Genomic DNA, 24,540 nt, shown 5'->3' on the forward strand with positions numbered 1-24,540 from the left:
GATGCTGAGGCAGCAAAGAAGCATTATGGGGAGGGTGGGTAGAGAGTATTTAGTTATCAACAAATGCCTCTTGGAAATGACACAGAGAGACACCTGCTGGGATCAGAACAGTAATGTGCTCCAATAGGAGCACCCACTATGAGCCAGGCACTGTACTAACACCTCCCAAACAGTATCTCATGTCGTCATCACGACAACTCTATGAGGTAGGTATTATTATTCCTGTCACTGATGAGGAGCAAACGCAAGATTAGGTGACCTGACACGTCACACAAATGGCAAACCAGGGTTCAAACACAGGTTCTCTTCATTTCAAAGGGCTTGCTCTTAAAAATTATTCTAAACTGTATATACAGAAGAGTGAGGAATTTGGAGCAGGGCAGTGGTCCGGTCACGTTGGCTTTGAGGGCCATTTTGATGACTATGTGGAGGAGAAAAAGGATGAAGAGAGAAGGTGAAAGGAATGGGGGCAGGTACAAAAACTTTTTTAGAGGAATCCCCTGGAAGTCCAGACGAGAGAAAAGGAGGTTGCATGAAGGTAGTGGCTGCAGGAATGGAAAAGAAATATAGATGGGAGAAGTGCGGTTACGCATTCTAGCAGAATTGATGGGATGTGGGCAAGAGAGGCATCTGGGGTCACTCCTGGGCTTCTTCCCTGGGCCACTGGGTCAGATGATTTGCTTTCACCCAAGTTAGGGAATGCAAGCTAGTGGTAGTCTCTGGCGATAAAATGATGAATTTCATTTCGGACGTGTCCTGCGGGTATACTGGGAACACCTGGACTAATGGGATGGTCTCCAGTTGGACACCATGTAATGGCTTTCATACCTGTTCTCTACCCTGAGCAAAGTATGTTAAGAACAAAAATCAAAGTTTTGTAGGTGTGTATATTGTGTTTTTGCTTTTACAAATCCGTGTATAAAAGCACATATATCTTGGTTGGATTGCTTTGTAAAAAGAACATACGAAAGAACACCAAGATGAAGTTCCCCAAGCCTGACTACAAATGAAGAACCACGGACTGAGGGGAGGCTAAGGAAAGCCTTAGGACATCATTCGAACTAGTCATGCTAGTGCTTAGCAAGAAATCAGCATTAACCTCCCACTGCCACCCCAGTGGGGACAGAGCAGACTCTCTCTGCCAGCGGTCTGCCCAGAGCCTGGAAGCATCCCTGCTCATCCACCAGCAGGACTGCTCCCAGGACCCTGGGAGCCCACGGTCCAGAAATCAAGGTTGAATGTAAATCAGGAATTCCAGGAAAGGGTGATTTATGTAATTTGGCATGAGGTCCAGAGAGACAGCAGCCCGAACCTAGCCAGCTGCATACTGCTTTGACTATTTTCTCTTTTTTCCCATCCTCAGGGAATGGAAGGGTGCTGGAGGCTGTGGTAATGAAACGTACAAGTGCTCTCATGTAGAATTGGTCACATCTTGGACCATACCATTTCAAGGTCTAATTTTTAAAAGAACTCAGTTAAGAAGGAGTACATAAAACCTTCCTATAGAAAGATATTTTTTCTGTATTTCTCAAAATGTGCTTAATTATTTACTTATAACCACTCCCTCCTTTTCTTGGCATCAGACTATCTGAAGTATGTTTTGATTTTTAAAACTCATTAATAATACTACGCCAGTTTTAGTAATTAGATATCAAGGAATTTAAGTGGTAATGAAGTTGCACTTATGAGTTTTAACAGGAAAAAAAACAAAAAATAATCAAACTGTTAACACTGTGGAGGCTGGGTACTGACTAGTGAGGTATTACAATCTGGCTCATTAAGCAACTCTGCCTAGAAAGCTGCCTCTTTCTGTGGCTAAGGGTCTGACCTGCCCGTTCGTAAGCTAGTGGACATTAGAAAATACACAATGATCTTAAAAAAACGAAAACAAAAACAAAGCACAGACTTCTAGTAACACCTGAAAAGTACTTGTGTACCTAATTTATGCCCAAGGGAAGAAAATGCCTTATTTTTACAGACTAACAAAAAGTATTAGTCACAGGCTGGGGAAAAAAAATTACACATGCTAAATGTCAACTTAAGAATTCTGGTGACAGCACAATTCTCATTATATCTGGAGGCCTATTGCAAATGTATAAATATTTCCTACCACCTCCATTTCAAACCTAAGGCCCAGGGATCACAGCTGCATGGAAATCAGGGATCCTCAGGAGGGGCTGTTTACTGTGTGTGCTCTTTAACAGAAAGAATCCCAATCAATCTGTGAATATAATCATTTATTTGTCTTTACAGTGATGATGGAAGAATGTACAGTTGTCCTCTTTCAATAAAGTATAAAAAAATCTGTTTATATACAGTGAAGTCAATAATCTTTAATTGGGACGTTTATTTGGTACTCCTGATCCGTTCATATTAAAATTGTGGGGGAAACAAATATTTCATGTAAGTGCTACATTTCCAGTAGATTGCACCTGGCATCCAAAGCTCAGCTTCACCTTACGGGTCCTGTATGATATTACAAAAGACTAATTTTAAGTCCTAGGACTCAAAATAAACATCATTTTTTTTGAATAATAGATATATACATCAAAAATACATCTAAAAAGGCATTGGTTAGTGCTATTAAAAAGCTCTATGTGCTCGGGTACATTTTTTTTCTTACAGGTAAAACCCAGTGGAAACGTTTTTGTTCAATTCTAGGAATTTACTCTTGGGGAAAGTCAGCCGAAAGTCACCTGTAAGGAAAAACAAACAAACTTAAGTAATTCAGTGATGTCTCAGGTGTGGTCAGCAAAATGTGGAAAAGTATTCCAGTGAGAGGCTGAATTTCACAGAAAGCCACATTTTTAAGGCCTTGATTAGCAGTCAGTCACCACCCTTCGTACATGAAAGGTGCTCAACACAGTATACCCCTCGTCATTTGGAATCAGAGTACACGGCACGTCCTCAGGGAGACTCTGTTGACTCTTCACATCTCATTAGCTCCTCCTGCCGTCAGACCTCGCAACACCTTAATTTTTCTGAACACCGCTGGTGGTCACACAGTTATGTGAGCATTTTTTTAATACAACTATACTCTAAGGTTTTGTAAGCGTATGGACTATCCACCACTGTGTCCTCAAGACCCAGCACTGAACGCAAGGATGACTACTGGATGAGGTAAATGTCCCCAGACTGCAAGGGACGGGGAGGAAGGGTTCAAAGCCAACTACAGAGTTAGAATTCTCTAACTCACTCTGCTCATTCCCTCTCCCCACCCCCATACACACACCCTACCCTCAGTTTTGGCTTCAAAGGACACAAGTGAATTATGAGCTATGGATGGTAGAAAGTAAGACAAAACCTGCTGAAACAAAGCAGGATAGAAGGTTTGGAAGCCAGAGGCCATATAAACCCTTGGAGACTGGAGTGGATTCATCTCTAGAGAACATACATCCAATGGAACAGAGACCAGGAAACTCATGTGAGTTTAGGGTAGATTAAAATTCGTATTTTTTAAGGGAAATTATTTATGACAATTTCAAATGTCCTCATGCTCCCTGCATCAAGTCTATACTGGAGAGAACCTAGAAAAAGGGACAGGTTTTGCCTACTTTGTGGCCATAGTTTTAAAGAAGGGACAGCAGAGCTCCAGAACGCAGGCGGGGTTGAGATGACAGATGCCTTCGTTCTGTGTCTGTGAGGCAGGCGACCCACGGCACGGGCAGGAGAAGAAAACACCTTACGTTCCAGGCCTCTCTCTTGGGGGTTAGTTTACCTGATCATTTTTTTAAGCTTCATCTCCACTGTCCATTTCAATATCCATCTCTTCTGTATCAGCAGCCCGTGACAAGATGTCTGCCATCAGTGCTTCTTCCAATTTCTTACGCACCTGTTGTACGCGCTCTTCCTGTTTCCTTGTTCACAGAATAAAAAGATGCCGGTCATTTGGCAAGTCATGGAAATATATGAAACTGCTACTGAAGTTCATCTGTACTTCAAAATCATGAACGTTCCTGAGAAAAACACGCTTCCTCCTCATTAGACTTTGCAAAAGCTGCTTCTACACTCACAAAACCAAATCACACTGATGAGCCTTGCCAAAAAGGGATATTCAGACAAGCAGGTATCCATCTCACAGAGAATTCTGGTAGGAGTAGATTTATTTCAGTGACCTTTTCTTCAACTTCAACAATTTCAAATATGTGAAGATTTGGGGTTATTCCTATAAAGGATACACAGAAATATCCTGGAAGCAGGAATAGAACAGGGAAGAAGCCTGGAAAATAAAGAAGGAAAATAGATTTGTTCCATGAAGCGCTGAGAAAGACGGACGCAGTGGGGGCATGATAGCCGTGATGTCATCCATGGCTGTTAGGGGAGCGCATGTCAGCTACCCTAATGGGGTCCCAGGCCTGCTGGCAGTGAGTCATTATGAAGAAGCAAGACCACGTGATCCTACACATTGAAGCGAGAAACTTAAAAGCATCTCTTCAGATGAGATGAGCGGAGTAGGTCAAGAACATGCCATGAATCTCTGTGTCTTGGGGACTGCAGCAGGGCCTCAAAGTGAGCTAATAATAACTCCAAGATAGAAACAAAGATTCTAAATCATTCGATGGAAAACAAAGCCCAAGAAGAAAGACTATTGGCATGCACTTTATGTTTAAAAAGCAGAAAATATTTGAGTAGTTTCCAGACAGGGCACGAGAGGGATTCCTAAAATAGTTCTAGCAAGCAGAGGTGGTAAATAGAAAGTCACATCCAGAGCCACACGGAGAGGCAAAGGTTGAAGACACACAGGAGAAGGGAGAAGACTGGTAAGTCTTAGAAAAACAAGAATGGGAGAGAGGCAAAGGCACAGGTGGGAGAGTTAGCTCTGACTAGCAAACAGGAACAATCACTTCCTGGGACCAGAGGAAAGGTGGTCAGGATGATGTCGAGTGGGGAATGGAGCAGCCCAATGACGAGATGTGACAAGGAATACTGAGGACTCTACTGAAAAAAGAAGTGATTTTCTCCATCACTAACTGAGGAAGACAAATTACAGCACTGCCCAAACCTGGGAAAGCATGAGTAGAGGAGCAATGTTCCAGAAGTCTCCAAGATTCCCAAGTATGCACTCCTTGAGTACTCAACCAGTTGGAAAGTTACGTTTATATATTCCCGCCTACGTGTCTCTTTATCTCATGAGACTGCGTCCAAGGTAGCAAAGTTAACAGATTGTGCAGCTACCAAAGCATTACATGTCATCTTTATTAAACTCTAAAAACAGCACAAAGAGTTCAAAGGGATAAACTCCACTTTTTAAATGAATTTTCAAAAAGAGGGAGGCTGTCGGTAAGCCTTAGCTCGATAGCCTCTGTCACATTAAAAGAAACCGGAGTTCAACAGATTTTCATGTGCAGCAAGGTCAAGGAGAACACATTGTTTATTTCTTATATAGTTAGTTTTGCCTCTGGCTCAGTGACTCAAGGTTTATGACAAATGACAGATTGGTCTCACTGGCAGTCTCTCACTCCTAATAATAGAGTATGAGAATCTGCACAACTGCCCTGGCGTATTCCCATGAGGAGAACAAAGAAAATGGCGCGAACGGTGCTTCTGGCTGCGGAAGTATCTCTCTGACTCTAACATTTGCCACTGATTCGCCTTCATCTTGAGCCTTACTTCCCACATTTATAAAAGCTGAAATTAAGCCATCTGACCACTGGAGTAGGCAGAATTCTAACACAGTCCCCAAGACGCGCCCCGGTCCCAGCCCTGTATGCACTCCTTGTATAACTCCCCCCTTTTCAGGGCAAGCAGACTGTGTAAATGTGATGGACTATCACTGCATAATTAGGTTATAAGCCAACTGACCTTGAGTTAATAATCAAAAGAGATTTTTGAAGAGGGCCTGACCTAATAAGAAGAGCCCATAAAAGGTGCTGGCCCTTCCTGACAGAAGCTGGAGAAGGAATATGGAGGGAGCCGCAGGATAAGGAACTGCCCTCAGCCTCTAACTGCTGGGAACGGCCCCATCCCACAGCCACCAAGAGAACAAGGGCCTCAGTCCTACAACTACAAGGAAATAAATTCTGCAACAACCGTCGGAGCTTAAAAGAGGACCCCAAGCTCCAGAAGGAAATGCAGTCCAGCTGACACTTTGATTTCAGGCGTGTGAGGCACAGGCACAGAAGCCACTCATGCCTGGCCCAGACTTCTGACCTATGCAACTGTGAGCTGTAAGTGGGTGTTGTTTTAAGTTGCTACATTTCTGAGAATTTGTTAGCCAGCATTAAGAAAACAAACGTACTCACAGATGAAAATATCAAATATGCTGAAAAAATAGATACTTAACGTTGAGATCTTTAACTGAAGGTTTAATATAAACAGAATATTGGCTACACGATTGGAGAATGGGTAACAATTCCATTTGCAGTAATTTACTTGGAATGGGTACTGACTGATTCAACAAGAAATGTTTGCTTAATAATTCCTGTTACGACAATTAAATCAAATGGGTAATTTGTTAGATGAGTTTGCCCTAAAAGGAAGTCGTCCAGATCTGGCTTTGAGATAGTTTTTCCTCTATGATCAGAAGATCTGGTGTTGAAGCCACCAACCCTCCCATGACACCACTCAGAACCTCAGGCAACACCCGTAACGACCTGATGAAATCCTGCTGAGTACTCATTCCAAGACAGAAAGGAACTTGTTCTCCTGAGTAATTTCCTTCCTCAGGGGTAGGAATAATCCAAAAAACCTAGTTGATTCCTCTCCCTGATTTTATATTTTGTTTATCTTTAAAAAATAATGCTGATCATAAATGCTATGTAATCGAAGCATCTGGATGCAACTTTGAACCACTCTACATCTTTGTAAAAGGAACTACAGTACTTTAAAATCCAGGAAGGACTTTCCAATTATAAACCTAGCTAGACTCACACATTAAAAAAACATTCTCATACCATACAGATGATGTATTATAGAATTGTACACTTGAAACCTGTATCATTTTATTAATCAGTGTCACCCTAATAAATTTAATAAAATTAATAAAAATAGGTGGGGGAAAAAAGAAAAAGAAGAAAAAACATTCTGTCACCTTCTATGGATTTAAGATACAAAAATAAAACATACTTTAAAATTATGATTCAAAAGTGCCATCTGCTGGTTTTGTCTAGGAATAATAAATACCCCAGCAAAGCTTTCTGACTGACGTTCAGAGGAAAGAAATGCTGAAGTATATACACACTATCCTATTTTTAAAGAAAATACAGTATACTATACCATGATTATAAAGTAATGATACAAAAATTCATAAATCCCATATAAGAATTTATTTGAGGTGTTAATAACTGTAATAGTTTTGCTTTTCCTGAGCAATGGTTTGCTTATACTTTCTGGGCATTATCAACCGAGTTGCATGCTTTCCTTTCACTATTTGCTGCTGAAAACCTAATTTGTGGTCCAGACTTAGAAAGAATAAAAAACATTAACAGTTGCAGCTCGTGTCATCTCCTCATTCCCAGCTCTGTTTTATTGCTTTACCCTTTCCTTTACCTTTCCATTTGCTTGTGTGTGCGTGCGTGCGTTTTTGGAGCCACCTTAAATCTTTCCTTGAAACAAGGTGAAGTAGAGATAAATAAATCTCTAAATTGAGCTTAAGTGAGGTAAACATAATCAAGGTGAGTAAATTGAACTGTGAAGACACAACTGAGCTTAATGCAACATGGCTATGATCTGCTTTAAAGAGAGACTGGCTTGCAGACAAACCAATGCAGGAAGCAATCACAAAAGGCAAACCGAATGAAAGAGGTTCTTCAGAGCAGAACAGAGGAAACACAAACTGCCAAAAGACCACAGAAATGATATGCAAAGAGCACAACGGATCCGTCCTTTGCACATGATTCTGATGACACCCCTTATACACTGCACTTCTACCTTTTTCAAGCATGTATTTGTTTTAAATGTCCTGTATCACCTTCTATTAGTTTCACGAAAGCTCTGTATATATAATACATAAAACATTCCGACTGATTTCATCACTGACTAGATGTGCCACTAAACCTAACAGGCAATATAAAATTTATCAAATGTAAACATGTGTTTGAAGTTACATCAAACTGCCTTACCTAATGTCTTCATCGGTGACAATGAAAGCTTTGCAGAGGGGTTGAGATGTGTTAAGCCAAACAGCGGGGTTCTTTTCCACAGCAGGGGAGACTTGCCCTGTGATGGGTGCAGAGCTTGTGTGCAAAGCACTAGCGACAGCAGATAACAGAGTCTCATCATTACTGCCTGGACCAACTCCTGCAATCAGAAATATGGACTTGTTAAAGGAAAAATCTGGACGTGCCAAGCAAACCTTACATAACCTAAAACAACTGCTATTTTAATGTTCATTTGAAATCATACATTTAAAACTGACATAAGCCAAAGCAAAAAGGACTACATTGTATCTACTTAATAGTTATTACACACCAAAGAATTAACATTAAAGAAAGAGTAACAAAATAGCTGAGCATTTCAATAAAACTTTAACATAACTTTAAAAATACATTTTCCTAAGTACTAAACTTTTTAAAAGTTGGCTATTACATTTCCTCAAGCAAGGTCAATTATTTTAATGATGTAAGTCCCTTCTAAGGTCATATTATCCTCAAGCATCCCTGTTAATGAATTCTTAAGAGTTCTGGAATACTTTCTTTTACAGCTTTTAACATGAATTTTAAGCAATACACTTGTCTTCTTTGTTTTGGGACTTCAAAGGCAAAGCCAATGTAAGCATGCTGTACCTGCAGCTTTCACAGCTTTTTCAAATACCTCACAAACTATCCAAGCTAATAGATTTAATAATTGTACACCCTGACTACTCCAAGGAAACTGACCCCATGGCTACATTTAAATGCACTGCTTCAACTCCTACGCTTGTTAAACCAGTTAAACCAATCATTTCCAAGGACACAGAGGGATGAAACAATATGCTAACCGTGAATTGTGAGGATTTTTAAGCAATCCACAATCTAGCAAGATTTAGAAGCTGAACTTCTCATACTCAAAAAATAACGCTTATTTATAACTTGGAATTAACATATGATGTGACAAGCACACTAGCAGCCCAGATCCCACGTGCCCCTGTGACTGGACAGAGGGCACCTCTTCCCACTGCTATTTGCAGCAGAGGTTTGTGGAGGGAGAGGAAGAAGGAGAGCTGTTAGCTGTTCTTTAGATGAAAGGAGGAGAGAAAGATCCAGTGCTGGGGCCAGACGCTGCTGCGAGCAGGAAGCTTAGGAAATTCCGCTCCTCACCTGCACTGGGCTAACTGGGTTAATTAGAGCGCTGAACCTAAGCTAAAGCCAACATCTTTACACAGAAGAAAATCTTAGTACACTGCCCTGAAGCATTCCTGCAACACACAAGCTTGTCGTGTGCATTGCCCCTAGGTTCACTAAAACACAAGAGGTACATCATCTAGAAAGGCATTCCATCCCCTCAAGAAAGACCTCGTCTCATTCACTTCTGACTCCACAGCACCTAACACAGAGCCTGGCACACAGCAGGCACTGCACAACTGAACTCAGTAGTACCTTGAAGACCTTTAGGTAGTTCCATGGTTTTTATAATTTGTTCTGTTACATCTGATGCACTAAGTCCTTGTAGCCTCTTCTCCCAGAAAAGCTGTAAGGCAAAACATCACCATTAATAGGTACATTCTTGGAACAAGAAAGTAGCGCATTGATGCTGCTGAATGATGAAATTGAAATTATTTCAACAATTTCCTAATTTCCCCATTTGTTCCTTACAAAAAGCTAAAGGATACTCCAAACATGAATTACTTTAACACATCATAACTCTTTTCAAATGATATTACTCAAAAAACGTTTTCTTGTTTTATGCAACCTATCCACTCGTTACATACAGTACCATATAGATTGTTATGTGCTATGTACTATATACACTTCTTTATAAGGTATCTTCCAGAGAATATAACTTAAACATTTTTAAAGATTCATTTGGCATGAAAATGTAATGTTATAATTTATCAGGGAAAAGAAAACAAATTATAAGGTGTAATACCCCTTTATCCAGTATCATTAAGAGCTCCTCCACCTTTGCGATTTTTCCAAAATGTTTTCCAAGAAGTTTAGTCCTTTAGCATATTTTAAGGGAGAAGGGGGCCATGTCTTTACGGACACTTTTCTAAAATGCCTTATATACTTCCTTGCTCTGGAAACAGATGCCACAGTCATGAGTGACGTTCTCCCTGCTGCACAGAGCCTGGGTCACCTTAGTCACTCAGTGGCCCAGGTCATCACTTTGGGCGTCAGTGAGCACACGGAAGCTCTTCATATCCTACAGGGCTACTGAGGACGCTATTGTTTATCTAAATCCTAAGTGCTCCAAGACCTGATATCCTTTCTACACTTTATTCTCTCACCTACTTAGCTATTACTTCTCACTACTGTCATTCATCCATTCAGCATTGTATTTATTGAGCTCCTACTATGTGCTGTGCTTGCCCTGTGGATGCAACAGTAGATAAGACAGCCAGTGCCTTTGTTCTCAAGCCTTCACCTCTTTTCTAGTCTGGTTCGTATCTACCAAGGAGTTCCTTAGGACTCTGTGTATCTGTCTTTAATCCTGGAAACCGGAGGCCTGTTACATAGTAGGTACTGAAAAAGCGTTTGTGCGGATGACTGAATATGGGAGTAACTGGACTTAGAATGAGATCTTGAAGGGACACATAAACCCAAGCTCTGGATGTATGACCTTAGACAAGTTCTATAACCTCAGCAAGCTTCAATTTCGTCTTCTATAAACTATGGCAGCAATGACTATCACATAAGATTATTGTGGGAATTAAATAAGGCAATATATATAAAGTACTTAACACAGAGTAGGCATAAGGTTTACTACATTTACTTTCAGCAAATTTTGACCTATGGATATGGGAAAGGTACCAGACAAATGCAAAGATACATAAAACAACTGTAGTTACGGCAGAATAGTGACATGCTGCATTTGTAATAACGTCAACGCTAGCACCAAGAGTAACCTGCAACAGAATGCCCTCCCTCTCCTTTGAAGATCTTACATCTCCTTACAAATTACATCCCCAGCTGAATGTGTGGTCAACGTATATGAGGATATGCCTACGTTAACCATCGTTGGCCAAAAATAGTTAGGTGAATGTTGTAATTGATGATGTGATGAGTGTCCCAAGAAACCCAGACTGCTTTCTATTTCCTTTTTGGGGGAATAACATCACTTATGCTTTGAATATCACAACTATAGAAAAAGACAAGGAAAACAAAAGCCAGTTAATTCCTAATGAAAACTTAACTCAGAGGAACCTGTGAGTATGAGATTAACAAATACTTTTACAATAAAATTATATAGACATAATCTAATTTGCAAAATACCAAATCAACACTACCAAAAAAACAAAGAATGGAAATTGTGAACAGATATGCTTAATACTTTATATCTAAAAATTCCAATACTAAACATAGAAAGTTAAATTTTTTAACATTTTATCATTTTTAATTCATAATTTTAAAATTCCTATTAATTTGAAGAAAAATGATGAAAAAGTTGAGGAAGGAAAATTTTGCAAAATAAATCTTGGCTTGAGAGATGAATGTACGGCTCTAGATTACAACTCCTAGTACCACCACATGTCATCAGATAGCCCTCAACTAAATCGGAAGCTGAATCTGAAATGCATGGATGACCTTTTTATAAATGAAATGCTTACACCGTGAAAACGGAGATACATGTACTTATGTATGTATATATGTATAGTATATGTGCGCATATATATCCCTCCTACCCCCCAGAGGAGGTGGGGAAAGTGGGAAAGGTCAGAGAAGGAAAGGGGGCTGGTTTGAAAAAAGACAACATTTACCTGGTGAAGATCACCACTGCCCTCTCCATCCTTTCCACCACTCATTCCAAGCTAATACGCTCACCTCACTTTCATGAGAATTGAAACCTTGAGCTAAATGTCTGTTTACACATCAGTGTGTTCCTAACTCACCTTCTCTACATTCATCTTGTCAGGTTCCTACCTGTTTGGTTTTATTTGTTTTGGGGAAGGGTGATTCTTTGCATTTTAAAGTATTTTTAAAATGTACATAGAGTAGGTATGATGCTAAGTCTTTTACACACGACATGGTTCAGTTTAAATGACATTCTGAAAAAGAATAAAGTACAGGGATGGTTGCCAGGGGTCAGGGGTAGAGGGAGGGTCCGACTACAAAGGGTTGGCACAAGGGAATTCTTTGGGGAGCTAGAATTGTACTGGTTTTTAAAAACACAAACTTGATCTAGCTGATACAAATACCATTTTCTGCCCTCCCACCCCCCTCTCCCCACCCCAAGCCAATTCCTCAAGGAACGATCAATATGTACCACCTCCATTCCCCTAGGCCCTTTTCCAGGAATTTTCACTCAGTTTAGAAGGCAGTCAGCTCCTCTCAGCAAATTCAATGACCTTTTCTCATTGGGGGTGGAGAGGGGTAAGGAGGGGTCTTCCTCTGCCTGAATTTAACATTTCCTTATCTGCTCATTTAGGAATTCCATGTTTTTACTAGATGATTAACTGGAGTCATCTGCAGTTCTTCCTATTGCACTACTTTTCCCAACCCTTCAAAGTCTACAGACAAAAATACTGAAAAGGTGAGTCTCCTTAAATCTGGAAGGTGTCCCCCTCTATGATAGCTACCATGGCTCCCCTACCACACTTTCATAAACACGATTGCTTTCATCAATCCTAACCCGCCTGCTGAAGATCTGACTTCACCTGCCCAATCAGTGATTTCCTCAGCTTAACCCTGCTGCCTGGGGTGAGGCCAAATAATCAACGTAATACTTTGAAGGGGCAATGACTTCATGTTCGCAGAAACTCCCACAATGCGCTGTCACCCTCAGTTACTCCATCCTTTCCTAACCCCCACTACTCAGACCCTCCAGGCGCCTCTAATACCTTGCTCTTTGTCACCCTCCTGGATGTGAGAAAACTGGATGGCTTCCCGTGTGCATCACTGCCTATGGCCAACGGTCTGGGCAGCACCCGCCCCAGTAAACCAGTCGATGGAGAAGAACAGAATGGGATTAAAGGGCATCTGAAACCTTTAGGCACAACAGTGCCTGAAACATCAGTGACCGAGGCCGCAGAGCTTGGCAGTGCATCTCTAGCCCTCCGCTCCTCACTCGGATGCAGGAGGTATCTCTGTGACATCAGTGGAGGTACAGCACATGTACTGTGTCTGTCTTAGAGTCCCAGAGGACAAACATGGTGGTGTGTTACGAAAGCTGCTTCTTTAGCGAGATGAATGATCAAATTTGCTTCCTGTAAGTAAAACCAACCCTGAATACAACTGCAGCATTTTCTTTCCTTCATTGCTGTGGATTTAACTGGGACTTTGGGGGATTTGGTCAACTTGCCTGACCAAGGATACCCAAGAAATCACTTGATATGAGTCACACTAACAATGGAGTGATGGCATAAAACAGGACAGAGGCAGTCATCTCCAAAGCGAATATAACTGAAGGCATTGAATAGTTTTCTATTAGAATACTGTTTTAGCTTAAGTATGCTAACATCTATTTCTCATAAACCCACTGAAAAGCATCTAGATCAAATATACCAGTATTATTTTCATCCACCATTATATTTAATTTAAAAAGCATTGAAGTCTCTGTGTGAATTTAAAAAAAAAAATTCACTGACGAAAAAAAGAAACTGACCTTCTATGTATGTATAAACATGACCTCAGCTTGCAAGTCAACTCCGAGGGTAGGAAGATTTAACTTCTGAGTAGCAGAGTGAATGGAATGGGGCTTCAGAGTCACACCGACCTTGTTCCAATCCTTGCTTTGTCACTTACTAGCTTTATAAAGTTGGACAACTAACTTATCCTCTCTCAGTATCAGTTTGGGGCCTTATGGAACAGGACAATAAAAACAATCTCAAAGGGACATGCAAACTTACCAACACTTGAACATGCCCAGTGGAGAGCAAGTATCACTTTACTATTCATGTTCACTCGTGGCTTAGCACACTGCTGATCCTACAATAGCACTTAGTAAGTAGTTGGTAGTCTTATTAAAATTAATAAATTTAAGCGAAGCAAAAAAATATCAACTCTGGTATTCACCAATGAAGACTGAGCACGTGGCTAGAAATCGGCCCTTCCCTCCCCGATTTTCAGCTGGGGTTTTCTTGCTGCTACAAGAAGCTTATAACTCTTCCACTGCCTCTTCTCATCTAAGCCAGACTGCCTCTCACCTAGGGCCAAAGATTGGAAGAATCGTACTAAGCAGGACCGGCTAGGTAATTTGCAGGGCCCAGTACAAAATGAAACTGTGAGGCCCCTTGTTCAAAAAGAAGTAAGAATTTCATGATGGCGACCGTGGAGAACTCAGCCAGGCACCGGGGCTTGCGCCAGGCGCTCAGGTCGCAGCGGTGAAGCTCACAGTGCTGGCGATAAGCACGGTGCAGCCGTGGGAAGGGGGAGACCGGTCCTGTGCCATGCAGCAGGACTTAGGGAAATGCTGGGATATAATGGGAGTCTGTGAATTTCGTAAAAGAAGGAGGGCAAGAGAAAAAAGTTCTGGCTGGATCTATGCACAAAGGAATGGTCCCTTCGTTCCTCCTTAAAATAACCCAAGGATTTTTTCTTCACTCCTGTCATTCCTCACTTGGAGGGAGGGCCGCTGAAAGGATTGCTGCCCAGGCTCTCCACAGTGGAGCAGTATGGGTAAGGAGGGAGGGAAGCCCAGGGGATGAGGAAACCCAACGGGGAAGAATGGACTGGAGCCTAGAGAAGCATCAGAACTTTGTTCTATTTAAAGTCCAATGGATAACATGGAGGGCTTTTAATTAAGACTTCCTGAAACTGTAATTTTCTTGTTATTTTTACCCCCTCTATTTCCAGGTTGTGATGACAGTGAAGCCCTTAGACAAACCTCAAAAGGGCTCTGAGCGTTTTTTAAGAATAGAAGGTAGAAGAGAATCAGGGAACACAAACCACATTTCTGTTTTGCAGTGAAGCAAGAAGGGAAAAAAAAAAAAAACTTGAAGCAGCAGCTAGAGCCTAGAGCAGAGTTTCTCAATCTTAGCGTTACTGACATTTGGGGTTGGTAATTCTTTGTTGTGGATGTTTAGCAGCATCCTTGTCTACCAGTAGCACTACCCCAGTAGTGACAACCAAAAATGTCTCTGGACATTGCCAAGTTTCCCCCAGGTTTGGGGGTAGAGGGGGTGGGAGAGACAAAATCAGGTCTGCCTGAAAACCACTGGTCCAGAGAAAAAGATAGGAGAGTAGGATGTTTACAACAGCAGGAGCCCAGATCTCGTAGCAGAAAAAGAAGGGAGACCCCTCCGTTGGCACAGCCATCACTGCAGCCAGCTCCCTTCTCAACTTACAAGCATCTCTGTCCCACCTCCTCATCCCTGGCCCTCAGTGCATTTGGAGCTGGGTGCCTCTTTGTCACTGGCAGACAATTAAAGGGAGAGTAAGATAAAGCAGAAGTGGGAGAAACATTTCTTACCTTAGGAGTTGACATTTAGCACACTTCCTGATAGAAACATGGTTATCAACAGTAATTATTTTTAATAATTCAGACACACTTTAGATTCAGTGGTCTTTGATGGGCTGGTGTGGGATGCTAGAACCATTTACATCGTTTCTATTGGAAGATGCAGAGTTCCAAACGACTGAAACATGACATTTTATAGGCCACTCTGTAAGCTAGAAGGCATCTCTGTACATACAGATTTCAAAAGGAGCGCTCCAAAACCACCACAGGATCAGAGCATATAAGCAGGTGCAAGTCTGTCACTGCTATTGAGAAAGGCAGGCACAGCTCCGTTCAGAATGACTTTAGGATGTCCAAGTGTAGGTACAGCAACAAAACGGAACAGATACACTGATGTTGAACATGGTAATTTCCATAAATGCTTAGTCTGCAGCTATCGGTAGGGCCTGGCCAACTCTAAACTAGAAGCCAGAGAAAAAACATCTCACCAAACTGAGCCACACAAAAACTTACTTATGTTAGCCTTCATGCATTAAAAGGCATCTTCTCTCATCTTTTGAAATTCTAATGTCTGTTAGAAAAAAAAATAAACTGATTATATAAAACACACTGAAATTTCAATAACGGAACTAAATAAAGTTCATCTAAAACTCCTACGTATCTGAACTCCTATTTCTTATTGTTTCTTTTTAATACCCTAGGCTGAATATTAGCTCCTCAGCCAAGAAGCCTGTAACAATCAACTCTATAGCTGACTAGGAAAACCAGGAGCTCAAGCCTAATGGCCCTGAGTTCTTCAAATATCCTCCTGCCACATCAGACCTCCTCTGAACCATTTTCCCCTCCTTATCGCCTGTCTCCAAGCCGGAAGCATCCTGCTGCCTTTCTAAGATTATCTCTACACTTGGCTCTCGGTCACTTGTCTCCTGCCTCCTCCTGACGAGTCTCATCAATTTGCCTGACTTCTCTGCTCACATTTTCCCTTTGCCCCCTTACTCTCTTGAGGCGCCTTCCCCTGAAGTGACAGATACACCTCAAACACCAATAACCTAAAAATTCTCTTTATTCACATGACTTCTCCTTTATACCACCCCTATCTTCCTCCTTTCACTAGGAGAGAAGCTTTTCATTGCATTTCCTCACCTTCTTTGCATCCTTTTCCTTCGAACCTAGACTCTGCTCCTACTACCGTGTTTCCCCAAAAATAAGACCTAGCCAGACAATCAGTTCTAATGCATCTTTTGGAGCAAAAATGAATACAAGACCCAGTCTTAGTTTACTATAAGACTGCGTATAATATAATATAATATTATACAATACAATACAATACAATACAGGGTAATATAAGACCGGGTCTTATATTCATTTTTGCTCCAAAAGACGCATTAGAGCTCATTGTCTGGCTAGGTCTTATTTTCGGGCAAACAGGATACTATATTAACACTGACCTACCCAAGGTCACAGTAACCTTCTAATTACCAAATCCAATTCCTGATTTAAGCCTCCTTTGCTCTACATCACTGTTACAATCGCCGGCTGTCAGAAGACTTATGAAAGTCTGCCTTTTATGATGGTTCTCTGTATGTTTCTGTATTTTCTACTACTAAGCAACAAATTGCAACTTCTAACAGTAATTGTCAAAGAAATAAAGCTACTAGCATTTTCTCTAATGAAAACAACATTCAAGATGCCTAAGATGTGATATACCTTTAAAGTAGGTGAGGACAAAAGTGTTAATACTTTGTAAAACAGAAGAACTAAAGTTACCTTTAAAATCTCACTATTTTAAGAGTTTTAATCAGCAGAGACTCATCCCTGTCAAGAGCATGATGCCAGACACATGGCTGGCACTCAAATGTTTGTGGGGTGAATGTGCAGCTAAGTAGAGGGGTATAGGGAAGCAAAAAGAACAATGGTGTGGGAGCTTAGTGCTTTAATCCTGACTCAACCATTAAATACTGTGCTGTCTTAGGCACGTCACTTCGTCCCTTGGGATGTATTTCACTAGGAAAATAGAAATACTATTATAATAGTAACTGCCTGATCTGTCTCAGAAGGTTATCAAAACACTGATAAAAATGAGAAAATTCTTTGAAAATACAGATTTTTTTGTTGTTGAATTGCTCAAAATACTTTTGAAAGTTAGGATTTCATAAATTCAATGAATATCTTACTCATTTTTTGAAGGCTTTTGCTGAATCTAATCAAAGAACAAAGGATCTGGTTATATATTTGTAGACTAAGGCAAAACCCAGAAAATGTGCAGTTCATATTCACCGACTCATGAAAAGCTAAATATGTTAGACACTGGGCGAGGGCTACACAGAGGGATGATGTCTCTTACCCAGAAGGAATTCACCGTCCAGTTTATAAACTGCTCTACTTTAAATCAACCCCATATGATATCTGAGCTGTCTCATTTTAGTTAGCAAAAAACAACTTAACTTAAATATCACAGTCTTCAAACATCCAAAGTCAACCATGAACTACCCCCTTATTTTGTGAGAGTGGCCTGGGAAGAAAGGGCTAGACGATGACGAGAAAATTATTATGTAAGCCAAGGAAAAACTTGATTCATGTGGCTGTGCAAAACTCCAGTAAGATCTCTGGTTAGGGCAAAAGTAACATTTTGGGCTAAGAGGATGGAAGAACAAAGCGAAAGGCAAAAAAGAGAAGAGGAGGACGGGAAAGCGGGAACCATCTGTAGCAGCTGCTTGTCTAAATTTTGTCATACTACCGAACTCACACAAAGTGGGCAGATAATACTTGTCAGTGACTCCAAAGGTACCATTACCATAAGATGATCGTGGAATGTGGACTAAAAGTACTCATTCATGATGCCTGTAAGTTTTCCATGTGCTCCTCCCACAGAAAAAGTTATAATAATAACTTACTTATTAATACGTAAGTCCATACAGGGATTTAAGTATGCTCTTTCCTTTCACTTATCTGTCACATTTCCACACACTTGGAGTTATTTGTTCATATCTGACTTGTGTGTTTATATAGTAGCTGTAATATAATCAGCAATACATGCTGTTGAATAAATGAATTAATGATTTCAAAATCCACTCAACTGCAGGAACTCCGATCTGTACTAAGAGCTATCATTATTTATCAGAAGAGATGCCCTTCAGAAAAGCTTCCTTGAAACTAATTTCAATAATGTAAATTAATTATTCATTTTTTACAGTGGAACATCAATAGATATTATTTTCTTTTTAATATTGATAAATCAGGAAATAGAAGTATATACGTACTATTTAAAATATGACATTAAGCAACCACTAGAACTAAAATTAGGTTACAAATGCTCAAAATTATTCTTAGGATGAATTTAAAGAGAAAACCCACACTATAGAATAAAAATAGAAATACCAGAAAATGACAATAAAATATTAAAAACAATATACAAAAACAATGATAGACTCAAGACCAAACATATCTGTAATACCAATAAATGTAATGGGAAACTCACCTATAAAAGAAAAAACAAACCCTTAGATCAAATGGGGAAAAAACCCAACTGTGTGTTTTATGTAAAAAACGTATCTAAAAATAAAAGGACTCAGAAAGCTGGAAGAAAAAAAAAAAAACACAGAAAAGAGCAAAGAAATAGCAAGCCAATATAGACATTAAGAAAACAAAGATCTCAACATTACTAAAATTACTTCAAGGCAATAAATGTCAAATAAGACAAAGCATAACCCATTATAATTAACTAACTTCTATGAAATAAACGTTACTTTAACAAATTTGATTATAAAATTGGTGTTTGGATTTCCACGGGGAAAAATGCATGCAACTTGTTAAGAAAGCTCTCCCCAATACTTCTTTCTATCTTTCATCAAGATACTACCAAAAGCGGAGAAAAGAAGGTAGGTATCAAAACAGATACTAAAAATAATAAAAAATAGTACCAGAAAATATTATGAACATTATACCACTAAATATAAAAATTTTGATATGTACATATTCCTAGAAAAAGATGTTCGATGTTCTCAAAACTGGTATAAGAAATATAAAATATGAATACTCATCCATGTAACTTTTTTAAAAAGTTGAATCTGTAATTTCAAGCTTTCCCATTTAAAAAAAAAGAAAAAGAAAACCTTAGGCTGAGATGGCTTCATAATAATTCTTCCAAACATTTAAAGAAAGTACTAATCTGACACAAACTCTTTCAGAAAATGCTAAAAGAGGGATCACCTCTCAGCTTATTTTACAAGGCCAACAAAACTTTTGATGATAAAGCTGGAGAAGATTACGAGAAAAGAAAAATGCAAGTCTCTCTCTCATTAATATAAAAGCAAAAAATCTAAAACAAAGTAACAGCAAACCTAAACAGCTATAACAATGACAATATATCATGACCATTTTGGGCTTAATGCAGTAATTCAAGGTTTGTTTCACACTCAAAAAAAATCAGGCAAGGCAATTCACCACATGAACCTATCACAATAATTCACTGTATTAACAGAATAAAGAATAAAAATCATTTTATCATTTAAGTAGGTAGAAAAAAAGAACCTGATAAAATTCAATATCCGTTTATGAAAAATATTCTTAGTAAACTTTGAATAAAAGTGAATTTCTGTAATCTGACAAAGGGTACTCAAAAAATACCCACAGCACACATCATATTTAATGAAGAAACTTTAAAAACGTTCCCTGGTATCACAAATGAGACAAGGATATCTGTTATTACTTCTATTCAAGATTGTATTGGAAGTCTGAACCAGTGAAATAAGACAAGGAAAAATAAATAAATAAAAGGTTTAAGGATCAACAAGAAAGAAATAAAATTCATTTGCAGGTGACATGTTTGTTCATGTATAAAGTTAAGGAGACTCACTCATTACTTAAGTGAATTTAGGAAGATAACTGAATACACAGTCAATATACAAAATCAACTTATATATATTCGCAACAAATAAAAAATTTTAAATCCAATGCAATCACTTAGAGTAGCATCAAAAAACATCAACTATTTAGAAATCAATTAAAGATGTGTACTATCTCTAGACTGAAAACTATAAAATATTAATGGAGGGATATATAAGATTCGTGAATTACAAGACTATTGTTAATTCTCTCCCAAATTAATCTATAGATATAAACCCTAGCAGGTTTTGGAGAAGACGGGACAAGCTGAGTCTAAAGTTTATATGGAAACGCAAATGGCCAAGACTAACCAAGATAATTTTGAACGAAAAATAACAAAGCTGCAAAACTTACATTAAAAGATATCAAGACTTTTTATAAAAATATAGTTATTAACACAATGTGGTATGGGGAAAGAATAAACAAACAGACCAATGAAACAGAACAGAGTGTAGAAACAGATTCATGTGTACAAACAGAACAAAGGAATAGAACAAGGAGTCCAAAAAACTGACTTTCACAGAACTGTCACACTTTCACATTTGACGTTTTAACATTTTCATACGACATTTCACATATGACAGGAAGTGACAGTGCAAAGTAATAGAAAAAGAACGGTCTTTTCATTAAATGGTGCTGGGTCAATTAAATATCCACATGGGAAAAAATAAATCTACCTCCCATCATACACAAAAGTCAATTCCTAATGGATTGTAGACCTGAATGCAAAAGTAAAACAAAGCTTTCAGAAGACACGGGAATGTACCGATAACCTTGGAATAAGCAAAAACTTCTTAAACGTGTCACAGGAATACAAAGGAAGAGATTGATAAATTAAAGCATATTTTTTTACTTTTTATAAATCTGTATTGTGAAGTATTACATACAGAAAACTGTAAAAACAAAACAAAAAACAAGCACATAGCTCACTAAAGTTTCCCAAAGTAAACACACTCGCGTAAGTACCACCCAGATCAAGAAACTGAATATTACTGGTATCCCCGTACCCTCCCTGTCCCTATCCCACTTCCCAGCTCACTCGAAAGTATGAACTTACATTTATTAAAGACATCATTAAGAGTGTAAAAAAGGTAAGCCACAAACTGGGAGAAGACATTTGAGATGTGTGTGTGTGTGTGTGTGTGTGTGTGTGTGTGTAGCAAACAAACTAAGGCACAAAAGACTTGAAGAGGCACTTCAAAAAAAAGGATTCTATGTGGCCAATAAACACGTAAACAGTGCTTAATATCATTAGTTACCAAGAAAACACAAAACTATAATGAAATGCCCTAAAACACATACCAAAATGTTTAAAATTTTAAAGACTGACAATACCAAGTGTAGACCAGGATTTGAAGAAACTGTACACCACCAGTAGAAGTGTAACTTCATATAACTACTTTGGAAAACTATTTAATATTATGTAATAAAGCTGAACATATTATATACTCTATGACCCAGCAATTCTACTGCTAGGTATAAACGCAAAATTAAAACATGCACTAGAATATTCATTTAAACAATATCCGTAAAAGCCGATAAGAACGAACCTAAAATAAACAACAATAAAACAGTTAATGCAGGGAACAGAGAAATGCTAAATGTCAAATAAATAAGAAATATCCCTATAATTAATATATTCAAGAGTAAGAGTAGAAGTTGTATCCATAAAACAAGAACAGTAAAATTTTATATATAAAAGCCAAGACAGAGCTGCTGGAAATTAAACGTATGATCACAATTAAAAATTCAAAAAAGGACTAAAAGTTAAAATCAAGAAAATAGCCCAGAAAGTGAAAACACAATAATGATACTGACACGGAAAATATAAAAGTAGAAATAGGAAAATTCGAAGGTGGCAATACCCAACTTACACAAAGGGAAAATGGAAAATCGTAAATATACTAAAAACTTTCAGAGAAAAAAAAAACCTGTAAAAGAGGAACACAGATTCAGCATGGTTTTGGATTTCTCTTCAGCAACCTTGAAGTTAGAGAACAATGAAACAATGTCCTCAAGACGCCAGGGAAAAATGATGTTCAATCCAGCTAGGATTACATATCCAGACAAACTTCATTGTGTCCAAGTGGAATGAAGTTATTCCTCATGTGCAGGTTTTCAAAAACTTTATCTCCCTTTACATTTTATTAGAAAGCTACTGGAGAATTTACAAATTGAGAGTATATGCTAAGACAGAGGAAGACAGAAATCCAGAAATGTAGAAACACAGCAGAGCTACAGCCACCCAGCAGGACCAGAGGATGGATCTAGACTGAAGGGGAGCAGAGGTGATTCCAGAAAAACACAAGAATGAACCCCACGGACTTCAGCATAAGGAAAATATTATTGATGGGCATAAATGAGGCAGAAATGAAAACGCATTAGGAAATACTAACTACAATTTGAAATAACACCTAGCATACAATTCTTAAGATTAATTAATAACAACAATAAAGCATTATAACAGCAATTCTGATGATGACGATAGGGCATGAATTGCCCTACTGATGAATATTTTCAATCATAATATAAACCCTGACTATCTAACCTATTTAACTAAAAATGTGATACAACTATGTTGAACGCATGAGAGCAGAGGGAAAGAATTACATACTCATCCACCACTGTGGGAAGTCAGGAAATATCGTCTAAAATTAACAAATAAACAGCATACTAAACATATTATTCAGAAATACAGAGGTAATTATAAAGATAAATAACAAGAATTGAGAATACATGCTTCTGGAAATGGGACTAACAGACATAAAAGTAGGAACTATTGTTTTGAAACATTCATTTTTTAGTATTTTTTTAACTCTATATTCCTATGGGACTTAGAAAATTTTTAAAGTTCAGAAAATGGCATGGATCTCCCCACATGATAGTTGAAATATTTTTAAATGGACTAGAATAATACATGATGATTGAGGTTACTATGAATAAATAACCAATGGATTCATTAATTTTTTTAAAAAATTCACACATCATCTTTCAGCTACAACTCTTAACCTCCATAAAGACTGACAAGTCTCCAAACCAGTTTTCTGTCCAAGGCTCCAACCCATCATCTTTTACTACCTGGATATCCCATGACTGCTTTAAGAGTATAAATTTCCTAATACTCATATTTATAGTTTATTATTTAAAAAATATACTGAGCTACTCCTCAATGTTTCCACTTCCTGCTAATGACATTGTTCTCCCATTTACCTAAATTCTAAGACTCTTCTCAAAGGCACAGCTGATCAGTCAATAAATGTGGTCAATTATTTTACGACCAGCATAAAACAAATTTTAGTTACGCCCTAACTTCCTGTAGTTTTTCCAATGGTCTCCTAGTCTTAAGTCAGTCCTCATGCTACACACAATGGCCAGATCAAAACCTCTGTCTAGAATGTCCTCCCCATAATTCTCTGCTCTTGTATTTATTTGTCTGTCTCTCTCCCTGTTACACTAGGAAGGTAAGTTCCATGAGATCAGGGACTTTGTTTTGTTCACTGTGGTATCCTCACTACTTAGAACAGTGCCTGGCACAAGTCAAGGGCTCAAGTTACAGTATTTGAATTGAAAATCATTAATTCATTAATTCAACAAATGCAATGAATAACTAATACATTTATGATCTGAAAAGGAGAAAGAAGAAACACCAAGTCCAGACTTGATGAATCAGAGGCTTTCTGAACAGATGAAGTGATATCTAAGATCAGACTTGAGGGATGAGTAGGAAAGAACTAACTATAGGTGGGAAAGAAAACAGCATGAAATACGATCAGGGAGGCAAGGACAGGGTACAGGAGGGAGATGAAGAGCACATTCAAAAATGTACAGAAAGTTTCATGTGACTCAAGTATAGAACCAGAGAAGGAAGTGAGCCGGAGAGAAAAGCAGAAACTGAATCATGAAGGACTTTGTAAGTAATGTTAGGTGTTTTGACTTTGTAAGTCATATTTAGGTTTTTTGACCTAAAAACTAACAGGAAGCATCAAAAGGTTTTCAGTAGAATAACACTATTGGATCTTCATGTCAGATGGAGGTTCTGGATGCAATATAAGGAATGAATTTAAGAGAATAAGACAAGCAGGAGAGAGATGAAATGAAATGACAGTTACCTGGTATAGAGATGGAGCAAGTGAATATTTAGGAGTAGAGTCAATAGGGCTTGTTGGATAATTAGAGTTTAGG

General features: G+C 38.7%; 1 protein-coding gene across 1 annotated transcript in view; it reads right to left on the reverse strand.

Annotated features, from left to right (window-relative positions):
* Positions 1–2,220: 2,220 nt before the first annotated feature.
* The window catches only part of MBD2 (methyl-CpG binding domain protein 2), a 58,437-nt gene continuing 36,117 nt past the window's right edge, over positions 2,221–24,540 (reverse strand). Inside the window, exons 4-7 of the mRNA XM_033087392.1 lie at positions 9,516–9,606; positions 8,061–8,238; positions 3,719–3,857; positions 2,221–2,696 (exon numbers count right to left, since the gene is read on the reverse strand). Of these exons, the coding sequence (XP_032943283.1) occupies positions 3,731–3,857; positions 8,061–8,238; positions 9,516–9,606 (396 nt within the window). The 3' untranslated portion in view covers positions 2,221–2,696; positions 3,719–3,730. The remainder of the gene's footprint in view (positions 2,697–3,718; positions 3,858–8,060; positions 8,239–9,515; positions 9,607–24,540) is intronic.

This window comes from Rhinolophus ferrumequinum, chromosome 19 (assembly GCF_004115265.2).
Source record: "Rhinolophus ferrumequinum isolate MPI-CBG mRhiFer1 chromosome 19, mRhiFer1_v1.p, whole genome shotgun sequence".
Classification (NCBI taxonomy): domain Eukaryota; kingdom Metazoa; phylum Chordata; class Mammalia; order Chiroptera; family Rhinolophidae; genus Rhinolophus; species Rhinolophus ferrumequinum.